Source organism: Dermacentor silvarum, chromosome 9, assembly GCF_013339745.2.
Source record: "Dermacentor silvarum isolate Dsil-2018 chromosome 9, BIME_Dsil_1.4, whole genome shotgun sequence".
NCBI lineage: Eukaryota > Metazoa > Arthropoda > Arachnida > Ixodida > Ixodidae > Dermacentor > Dermacentor silvarum.
The window spans coordinates 114,486,046-114,497,674 of record NC_051162.1 but is presented as its reverse complement, the minus strand read 5'-3'; the positions used below and the strand labels follow the sequence as shown (position 1 = coordinate 114,497,674).

General features: G+C 46.5%; 1 protein-coding gene across 2 annotated transcripts in view; it reads right to left on the bottom strand.

Annotated features, from left to right (window-relative positions):
- Window positions 1-11,429, bottom strand: part of LOC119464125 (rab-like protein 2A) — a 411,477-nt gene extending 400,048 nt beyond the window's left edge. For both annotated transcript variants that reach the window (XM_049656353.1, XM_049656352.1), the window contains exon 1: window positions 11,208-11,429. In XM_049656353.1, the coding sequence (XP_049512310.1) occupies window positions 11,208-11,332 (125 nt within the window). In that variant the 5' untranslated portion in view covers window positions 11,333-11,429. The remainder of the gene's footprint in view (window positions 1-11,207) is intronic.
- Between the last annotated feature and the right edge of the window lie 200 nt (window positions 11,430-11,629).

Genomic DNA, 11,629 nt, shown 5'->3' with positions numbered 1-11,629 from the left:
GTCGCGGCAATGCCCCCTCCTCTTCCGCGACACCTAGTGCGCTAGCAGAGCAGCAAGTATTCTTATTCGTCACTCTGTTCCATCGAGGCGCGCTCGTGCCATGGGTCGCGCCAATGGGAATTTAGGTGCCGCTTCGCTGCTACAGACGACACAGCATTTCGCTCAATGGGCCATTGATGCCTCGGCATCAAAATATATTCTGCGTACGCTCCCGACGAAAAAATAATTTAAATCATGGGGTTACTTACGAAACCCGCGATATGATTATGAGGCACACTGTACTGGCCGACTACAGAATGATTTGAACACCTGGTATTCTGTAACGTGCACCTAATGGACATGACACCGGCGTTTCTTGCGTTTCGAGGCCATCAGAGTGAGGCCGCCATGGCCGGGATTGGATTCTGCGACCACGGACTCAGCAGTGCAATGCCAATACAATGACGCCACCACGGCGGGTGCTCCTAACATACCTTCCTAAGGAGGCAAAAACGGTCGCAGTTTCACCATAAGGGCGAAATATTTAAAGCGATATAAAAGTAATACAATACGGCACGTAGTAAGCCTAGTAGGTTTGGGAGCACTATAAATTATAGTAAACACCTCGTTACTAAATAAACTCGCGTGACGTCACACAGCTCACAAACACGCAATAGAAAGACTTCCCTCAATTGGGCGTGAGCATTCGCGGTCACCACAATTGCGTGACGAGATTGCCGGGGAGTGTGTGCGCGCTTCTATAAAGGCGAACGTTCCGTGCTCTAGCTCTCTTTACCATTGTTCCGAGACTTTGAAACTCAGCAGATCACGTGACCTCCAACGAGGCGAGTGAGAATATGCGTGCGTCAAAATACTAGCCATCTCTACCCACGCCTCCTAGATAGCACAGGGCCTGCGCCCTTCGATCTAGGATTACATGCTACCTCGCCCTTTTGTTCCAAGAAGCATTACGTCATAAAGTAGAATGCCGGGCCTGCTATCCACAGCAGATCCGTGACGTCAACCACTCGATGCGTGGGCCGCGTGTGAGCCGTCGCACCCACAAACAGCACTGTAGTGGCGACGGCACGAACGCACTGAGGGCGTTCGTATGATTGCCATCGCAAAACAAGAAATCAGCGCTGAAGTAAGTGTGGAAAATAAGCACTCCTTTGTGCTCTATAGGGCGGATCAAAATTAACTTGCTGACATCATGTGCTTCGAGATTTTTCTTCCATTGGATCTCTCGTGGTGTACGCCTTGTAAGAAATGCCAATATATTCACGCTTGCGATGCGTCGTATACTAGTTGAGGTGACTGGAAGTATTAGTAGATATCAGTACGCTAAACCATATTATGCACCCGTTGCTAGGAACGAGTCATAACGCCACTGTCAAGGGTTTTTTCTCTGATGATAATAACATAAACCTTATTGAAAAAAATAGAGCCGCACGATCTTGCGTATGTTGCCCTAAGTGGGTGGTTTCCTTAGTTCGGAATGCCATGGCCCTGAGCTGTCTGCCTTGCTCGATACAACCAATCGTCGCTGGTCCTCTGGTCAGTGCTGGTCAGCAGGTCCTCCCGCTGCTCTTCAGATGGCGATCGATTAGTTGGCACCTCCGTGACTCCGTTGCACACGCAAACCATATGATAGAGAGTATTGGATACTCCGCAGGACTGACAGTTGTGTTCGTACAGTGTGGGATGTGTCTTGTGCAATAATGTGGCGTGGGGGAAGGAATTCGTTTGAAGTCTTCGTAGCTGCACGGCTTCCGCCCTGCTAATTGTGGGATGAGGTGGTGGGTATTTCCTTCTGTCTAATCTGTAATGTCCTAGAATGTCTCTGTATCATTTTGGGAGGGGCGTCGCAGTACGATCGCCTCTCGGGGATATCAGGTTGGTATGACCACGGGCTGCCGCATCAGCCGCTATGTTCCCCACAAGGAAATCGTGTCCAGACGTCCCCACGATATAGAGCCTATATCGCCTATATATATAGGGCTCTATATCGATATAGAGCCTATATCGATATAGAGCACACAGTATACTACTCAGCTACACAACCTATATCTCTATATCGCTCTATATCGTGGGGCTCTATATCGATATAGAGCCTATCGATATAGAGCCCCACGATATTGGAGCGATATAGAGGTATAGGTTGTGTGGCTTGAGTAGTATACTGTGTGCCACTGTGGACATACGGCCTTTCTGAAAATGTCTGCATGCTGCTTGCGAGACTGTCAAAATTGGAATTTGTCCCTGACAGGTTGTGGCGAGCGAAATCGCCGACTCTTCTGCCGAGTCGATGTCGCTCAGAATGAATGTTGCTGTACTAAGCTATTTCCTATGAAATAGTGATTTATCTGTAAATATATCTAGTATATTAGTCCTTAAAATAGTAGAAAACGCCCAATATGCAAGTTTCTCGAGGCTACAGGTGCTTGCTGGTACTAAGCAACTCCTATAACGTGCTAACAAGCGCCCAGCCTCCTACGCTAGTGGTTCCTGTTCGCAATCACCGAACTCCTTACTTTGTCATGTTCACATGTCGCCCTGGGCGGCCTTTACAAGTTGAAGGGCCTAAAACACGCCCCCTATTAGATCTTGCCGCTGTGTGCGGGAGTTGGCCGACGTTGAGGAGGACTGAAAAAAATTAAGGTGCATTTACATTAAGTCGAGGAATAGAAGAACGAAAGATAACAGTAAGAAAATGCCATCTATGGCCAGCAGCAAGTCGGACGCTGCGGTCCGCGGCAAGAAGAACGCCTCTTTCTTCTCGGTGTTAACGTGCCTTATCACCCCTTCAGTCCGTCGGGGTAACGTCATTTTCATCCAGTCGTTGAGCCCGTACAGGTGTAGTCATGTTCATACAGTCGTCGAGCCCGTGCAAGTAGCGTCATGTTCGGCCAACGGGCAGGGACACTCTAAGGGCCCTATTCTCTGATGGCTGGCCTGCGTCCGGCATTGCCTCTCCGCCTAGAGGGCGCTAAGCTGGAGGGGACGGGTCATTCATGAACGATGTTCCAGTGCTGCGAGACAGCTTTTGCCGGGCCGAGGGTCAACGACCTCGAATCGTGCGGGCTTCCAGTTGCAATTTAGGGAAGCGTCACGCAGAGGGAGAAAAATGCTCCACGTGCGGCCCACGAGGGTGGTATAGCATGGTCAACGCGCACCTGTGCACGGCTATTGCCGTGTGTTCGGCGAGTGGTTGCCTTCGAAAAACTTGACCGATGCTACTTAATAGTCCGCATCTTTCAGCCCTCCCATAGCCGCGCATAGTTTTTTGCCGGTTATTATTATTATGCTTCCTAAAGGTATCACGCGTCGTCTTGAATTTCACACACTGCAAAAAATTTCGCTTCCGGTAAAATATTGCAGCATAATGTTGCTTATTGTATAATACGCCTTGGCTGTATTGAAACGACCACTTCACAATTATTTGGCCATCAGACTCCTCATCACAGAAAATACCTGTATTTTCTGGGATGAGGAGTCTGGTGGTGATGGTGACTGGGTGAACTTTGTTGCAAGTCAACTGTAGTTGACTTGCAACAAAGTTCACCAAGTTTAATGTTTTAGGTAAACATTTTGGATACAGAACGCGTCATGCGAGTCCTATAATGTTGCGGAGTGATTGACCCAGGTAACTAACTTTCTGCTCGCACACCGCTAATTTCCCGTGTCCTGCTGAAATAAGTGCCTCTACGGTCGATATTTGGCAAGGTTTGCTTAGCTCGGCGACGGAGCAGAAAAAAAAACAAAAAAAAAAACAAAACAAGGAACTTGAGTGTTTGCGTGATCCACAGCACCGAAACACAGAAAGCAGGTCGAAGAGTGCGTGATCATCGCAACGGTTTTGTCTTCGCAACGCCACTTGAACAACCTGATATAGAGCGGATCGTTATGCAGGGCGATAGAACGAGACTCGTACACCGAACGTGTTACTTCAATTTGGTGGCGAGATACATTGCCTATTGCCAGTGCCTTGTCAAACCTGACAACTTTCTCGCGCCTTTCGCGTCACTCGATTTCTTATATCTCCCTCACGCCGAGATAAATCGAACACATTTAACATTTATGACCACACATGATTTCTCAACTTTGCGTGAGGAAACATCTGTCATAGAAAAAAAATGACCCGTCCGTGCACCAGCCAGCTAGGAAGCTGGCTGGTGCACGGACGGGCGTGCCAATTTACAAGGGCAGAAGCTGCGATCGATGAATTTGGCTCCGACATGCATATGTGTAAATGTGATGCTGCAAAGTGTGGTGCTAGAAGCTGTTGAACAGAATGAATGTGAGTCAATCTTTTGGAGCTGGTCGAGCGCTTTCGTTCATCAGCTACTCAGTGCTAGAAAAATTCTATAAATATCTGCCAGCGATTAAGCATTTGAAACTTTTAAAGAAATTGAGACGATCACAATTAGACAGGCGAGAAAGCTGAAATGTAACTATAACATGAAAAGGTCTGATACTGCTAGCAATTTGCTCTGCATGGTTTGCGATGGTTAATTTTGTGCAAATGGCATTTGCAAACAATGATGTACTGCTTCTGTGTATACTAACGTCACGCAAACGCCAATGCGGGGGCCTGCGGCTTTGTCAAGCTGTCCATGTGGCAGCTTTTTCTGCATGCCCCTCGCGTCATGTACTGATGTGTTATGTACTGATGCAAATAAACATCATTGTCATTGTCATTGTCATTGTCATCTTGGATGGAAACCATACAACTCGCGAAAAAAAATTCAATGTTGGAACTTTTGCACCAGATGTACAACAGCTCAAATGGCATTGCTAAAGACCTGCATTTAAAATAACTTCAGTGTGTTTGAGTGAGGCTGCGCATTAACGTATTTGTGCGCTTGTTAATACTCGCATTAACGTATTTGTGCGCATACCCGCATAGCCAGGGACAAGAAAGAAAGAAAGAAGGAAGGATGGAAAGAAAGAAATGAACAAAGAGAGAGAGAGAGAAAGAAAGAAGGAAGGAAGGGAAGAAAGAAATTACGTGTGGCTCATACCCGCGTTGGATATGTGGGCATGAGCGGCCGAGAGCAGGAGCGGGAGAGATGTCACAGGATCCTCACTCTGCCGTGCAGTGTGCCGCGGCTATGAACGCTGTGGCTCATACGCAGTCTATGACGATGGGGCGGACTTGGCGCAGCAAACTCACTACTTGGCCATCGCGCCTGGCAAAAAGGCCAGTGTCCTTGCTCTTTGGCGAACATGCCGAAGACGCTCAATATAGTCAATAATGATAATATATAAATTCACAATAGCAATATTTACTACAGGAGACCCACCATAACCACAGCGTCGCTTGCTTCCATCTTCACAGTAGTGGAAAGGCTCTAAATTTTTTTTAATAGAATCATGACCTATATAAGCCGCGAAGTGATCTTGTAAATACACATTACCTTCTTAATGTTGTTGAAAGTGGATTTTAAATATCTATTTGTCATGTGCCGATCCTATACAATTTGTTACTTGTGGTACGCAAACTTGTACGGAACTAATGTTTCTCTTGTGAATGGTTGTTTATTTTTGATGCGATAGCATCAAATGGCGCACTGAGCGAAAAAGTGGCGTCTGTCGTCTGAAGCAGTGAAACGGTACCTAATTCCCATTGGGTGCGACGTCACGTCACGCGTGCGCTTCGACTGAGCAGAGGGGGCGAAAGGGTAGACCTGCTGCGACACTGGAGGGCTAGGTGTTGCGTGAGGGCATCGCCACGTCGTTCTCGGAAACCTGGCTTATCCGCGCGTTCCTTGTCCGCGCAAGCTCTCGCCTGGGTTCTCACTTCGCCTAGGCAATCGCTATAACGAAACAATGTTTACAAAAACAGAATAAATTCGAAAGGAAAATGGTTGGCGATAGTGAGTTTCGAACCGTCGACCCCACGCTCAGAAGCTGAGTGGCTTACCCAATGGCTTCAACTAGCGCCCCATAGATAGCGGGCCTGTGCACTGCGCCTTATTACGTCATGCTACTTGCACCGAAATTTCCATTGCCAAGTCCGGCGTGACGAAAGCGGGGCCGTCAAAATCACCGCGACTCACTCGGCAGCGTCCCCATTCGATTCTACGGCAATCGGGCAGGGTAACCTGACGTCAGAGATGGAAGTGCACCGGGCTCGTGCTATGTAGGAGGCGTTGACCAAGTGTCTTAACGCGCTCGCTTGCCCGCGAGGATCTCATAACTCGAAGGACCACTCAGCGGCGTTCAATTGGACATTGATGCTTTGGCATTCACAACTCCTAAGTGCTTAGGTGTCCTTGGACATTTTACTTATTTATGTCTGTTGCTTGTTTTCTTAGGTTTGTTCCTGTTGTTTCTATTACTTTTCTAACAATACTCCGCTTTTAGGCTATGACTAAACGTTTCTACAATTATGCCGTATGGGAGATGTAGATAAGCACAATATAATAAATACCTAAACAAATGAAGAAACAGAGAACTAGGTAAATTCTTGAATGTTCCTGTAGAGCACCGGTCAATGGCCCCTTGCTTTTCTGCGCCCTTGAGCGCACCGCTTGATTCATAAACAGGGACACAGAAATGATCACGAACACTATTTAGAAGCTTCGTTATAACAAAGCTTCTAAATAAATCGGTACCGTTATTTACAGACTTGTCTTCAGCTAGAGTAGAAGCCAATGCCAGCCAAAGCTGCTGCCGGACACAATTATTACAAAAGGCGGTTGATAAATGACAAAATTCACCTACGAACAAAAAATTTAATTATTTCTGCATTGTAAATAAGGGCCTGGATTATCTGGTGCCGACGCTTTAGCAACTTAATTTTGGCAGCATACGTCCTTTTGCCAGAATAATTGTGCTACTTAGCTTTGGTGAAGAAATTCACCTCCGTAGTGAGCCCAGTACAAATGTATGAAACAAATATGTTAATTGTGAACACGTTTATTTGGATACCGCACGTACTTTCCTGAATACGGCTTGCGACTAGTTTCCGCCCCTCTCTCCCCCTTTAAGGTAAAGGAGAGAAAAGCATTACTGTTGTGATGAATGGACCTGAAGATTACTAGTTTTTCAGTGTTTATTTGTTTCGCGGGAAACTACTCGATGTCGCCGTGCATTTGGGGAGAAACCCCCTTCGGTCGAGGCAAACCAACCTGTGACACGATTGCGACCGGTGGCCTTGACCTGGCCAACTATACCGAAGCCGGTGCCGGGCACACAAAACGAAGAAGGTGAGCCGAGGGCTGGTGGCACGGACACGAGAGGAGAAGAAGCAAGAGAAGTAACAGGCGAGAATGCTTCGCGAACCCTCGGGAGAGCTCGAGTACTTCAGTGAAGTCCCGCCAGAAGAGCTCGTGCCAGCGTTCCTGCCGTGGGCGTGTGACAATGGGCACCCACCCCGTGCCGTTGCCGAGGGGCTCCTGCTGTGGCGCCATTGCGGAGGCCAGTCCTGGGACTGAAGGGCACGCCTGCTAAGCGACGGCTCTGTTGCTGATGCCCGTCTCTAGGACGAGGCCTACCACGGGCACTGACCGTGAGGCCCTTCTCGTCTCTTGGTTGAAGTGTGCCACATGAGCTGCCTCCTGCTGAGGCCGGCGAGATAAACTTGGGCAAGCGCTGCACAAGGCCATCGACGGCCCGGCCGCAAGAGAAGTGTAACCAGTGCCCCGGCTTTCCACCAGCGAGAGAAACAATTTGAGGACCACCGGCTCAGCACCTTCCTAACAGCAGGTCGAACTCTCGGAGGGAACGTTTACGTGCTCTAAGTTTATGTCGGTTTGCCTTGCTTGCCTTTGCTCTGAGCTTAACGTGTCGCTTTAAGCTCCGTTATGTTTTATACTCATCCCTTCGTTATTTTTTAACTTGCGCGAGATAAATTTCATCCTTAGTTTGTTTGTTTGCGTGCACGTTTCAAGTATCTTTTTTGCGGCTCAAAGTATATAAGGAAGCGTGAGGAACGTACTAACCATCCCAACCTTCTTCACCCTGGGTTTGAAAGAAAAATATCAAGGCTGTGATAGAGTTGCTCTGGTGCGGCTACATGACTATTGCCTCGGCCGAAAAAGAAACAGGTCCCGCAATCTTGGTCCTACAGCTCAAAACGTGGCTCAATGGATGAAAATGAGAGGAATTTCGTTGTTGCATTTCGCCCCAATCGAAATGCGGCCGCCACGGCCGGGATTTGATCCGGTGACCTCTCGCAGTGACCCTCGCAGCAACGCCACACCATAGCTGCTAAGCCACCACGGCGGGTAACAATAAAACCTATACATTGTGATTAATGCAGCGTAACTTGTAATGCTGTGCATTCTCTTGGACGTCAGGAATGACTTCTGTAACAAAGTTTTCTTCGGCATATGTTGCCGACGGCCACGATACTTTCAATTTCTATTCTAACCGACTCTCTTTATCGGTTTGTATGACACGATGCGAAGAGCCGACATGCCACAACGGTTAAAAGACAGAGAAATAGGTGGGATCCAAGAAAAGGAATCTTCAACTATTACTGCTACTGGCAACTTTTCAGCGTCTAACGTACTCCCCCGCATATAAGCAATTAGAAAATTTAGTATACTCACATGGAAAATACATAATAATAGTGCAGTAGCGCAAGATGTGCCCTGTCTAGGCTCAGTGAATACAGCGTATTCTGTGTTCTAACAGCCTCTGCTGGCATAAACTGTGCTCTTGCAGCTGAAGCAAGAATGCAATACTAAAAAACCTCTCTGAGAGGGTGAGTTTTGTTCTCCCCAAAAACATAAATAACGGAGTAAACAAATACAAAATAAATAAACAAATAAATTCGCATCAGCCCCTAACAATCGACGTTGTAAAGCGCTAAAGGCAAAAAGTAGCTTTGAAGGCCGTGCTAAACTCACGAGACATAATCGAAGATCGAAGGCAATAAGCCCATCGCCGTGCCATTATCGACCTCACGGGAAAAGGCGCACAGCGCAATTTCCGGGGAGGTGAATAAGCAATAACATTTGGGTGCTGAGTCACGCAAGCCCTGTCTGGCACTTGTCTGATCGCCTTCGGCATAGACTAGAACACTCAGGCACCATATACTTTTTTTATTTGTACACGCAGAATTTCTCAGGAGCGCTGCACTAAAGGGCACCATAATTCACTATAAGCCTTCTAACGATCTTCCTCATTTCGCCAATTTGTTCCATACAAAAGTAAAAATGTTTTCCCCACTCCATGTACCACGTAGTCCATTTATTTCACGGCTTTTACGCGTGCTTCGCATAGTCACAAAGCGATACTTACGAGAAATACCATAGTAATTGTGAGAACAAAAGTACAACATATTTATTGAAAGCAGGTGAGTTTTATAAGGACGTGTCTTGGAATCTGCTGATGTGGCCAAGCATATGGATCACGCGGGCTTACATTTGTATCCGGTGCGAAGAAGTCAAAAAGCGCTATAATAGCTACAAAGGAGACACAAAAAATAAACACTAAATCACTTTGGGCTAATAAACATTTCTTTGAGAACTTTATTTCAGGAAATTTTCACGGTAGTTCACGGTTTCACGATTATTCGAAGAAAAGATGAAGGTCAAAGTCAAATTTCTTTTAAAAATTTTGTGCTGATGCCCTTCAGCCAGCACATCAATGAGACTTCTGGAATTTCAGAGTATTAGTTCAAACTTTTGTCCGTGTGGTTCTGTAAAAGGTCATGAAGCTTGCTTAGTTCAGTCTTTGGTTTGTTTAGGACAAGACAAAAATTAATTAGGCCCGATCAGACAGTCAAAATCTATGACGTCATGGCTAGCTGGTACGGGGAAATTCAAGGCGGTGTTTCCACTCGTCATTCATATTTTTTTGTGTTTTTTTAGCTAGAAAACCTCCTCTCGCGCTAAGAATTGCTTTTTCAATATTGTAAAAAGGTAAATTAGTAATACAGAGACTGATAATTTTCTCTTCAGTGTTGCTTTACTATCGAACACTAGACGCATGAGTGCGAGCTTACACTCCACGCCGTAACTAGAAGTTAACCCTTGCAAACAGTTATTGGGGCAGGCCTGCACTGAACATCGCTTCCACACTCAAGTTTGAACCGACTTTGACACCCTTAGGATTTTCGTTCCAGATATTCCTCTTGATTAATTCGGTGAAGTGGTTGTTTTAACACCGCATAAAATTTAAAGAAGGTATCTGTCAGTATATTACGAAGTGAACACACAATTTATTTTTGAGAACTCAAGCATGATTCTAAAGTTCAACAATTTTCAAAACCCACTTGATTCTAATCTGCCTCGTGAGTGCACAAATCTTCAAAAAATACTCGTGTCATGAAATCGCACATCTAACTGTATACTTCGTTAATTACCTGAATTCTATTCTTTATAGCATGTGCGCAATTTCCCCCTTATGCTTTGAAGAGTAAGTATTTCTTAAGAAAAAATCGGCAGTGGGCTATTTGGTTAAATATCGTAGAGTTGTGTGCCCCAAAACAACAAAATAACCAGACTGCAGTGAGCACAAACACATGACACCAGACACAGGACACAAGACAAGACAGCGTTTGGTCCCCTACGTTTGTGTACTCGCTCGTCTGTGGTCATTTCGTTGTTTTTAGCACACAGTCTAGTATGTATTTGTTACTTATTATCCAGAAATATAGCTGCGACGTTGTGCTCCCCATTCGTTCTAATTGAGTATCTGAAAAAAAAAACGGAGTGACTAACACTCATACGACGCTCAATTTGCATCTGAGCTTCGTAATAACTGCGCGTCACGCCGCGGATTCATAAAACATTAGGAGGGTGATCAGCATAGGGATCAACTTACAAAATATGTAGAGGACGCCAAGGTGAGAAGTGTAACGAGACGTATCGAGATATAAATATATTAACGTATCTAGTATGAAAGTAAGGTTTTCGTTTTTCCTATGCGACCTGCCCAATATATCACTTATGAGTTTGACTACAAGTGCAAAATAGAATATATAGCCAGAAAGTAGAAACAAAACAGAGAGATGAGCGTTAATTCAGAACAGCGATGCCAAATCACTCGCAAAGTACACATTGTTCGGCAGACGTGACCAACGCTTCCCTCCTGCTTGGTGCCACATTTTCTGTTGAACACTGCTGCAGATTTCAGAAGGCCATCGGATTTGAAAAACGCACGCTGTCTTTCTTGAACGATTACCTACGCGTAACGTGTCAACGCGACACGTACCCTCCTTTCCGAAGAAGATATGTAAGAAAGAAACTAAGTATCGAAGGAGGACTCACTTTGATTTCCCCACAGCACTGTCGCCCAGGCAGATAACCTTGAGCTTCACGTGTCCATCCACGTCATCTACGCCGTGCTCCAAGCCCTCCTCGGTGCCTCCAGCGTCCATCGCTCCGCCGGCCATTTTCCGAGATTGGCATGCGCGTCAACTGCCACGAAGACGACTACCGCGGCCGTATAGCCCGTGCTGCGCGAGCGCCACGCAAACAATCAATGATGAACAGCGAATAACGCAGCACGGCCGGTATAGAGACGCCACGAAGGGAACAAAAAATTAGGGACGCGTGACAGCAGGCAGTGGGGCGTGACGCCAGGTGTCCCGATCGACTGGCGCTATGGCAACGTCCCGAGTCCGGGGTCGGTGGTACTGGCGGCATGTTAGTGAGCGACATCTGGTGAGTGAGCGAAAAGCTTAAAATGC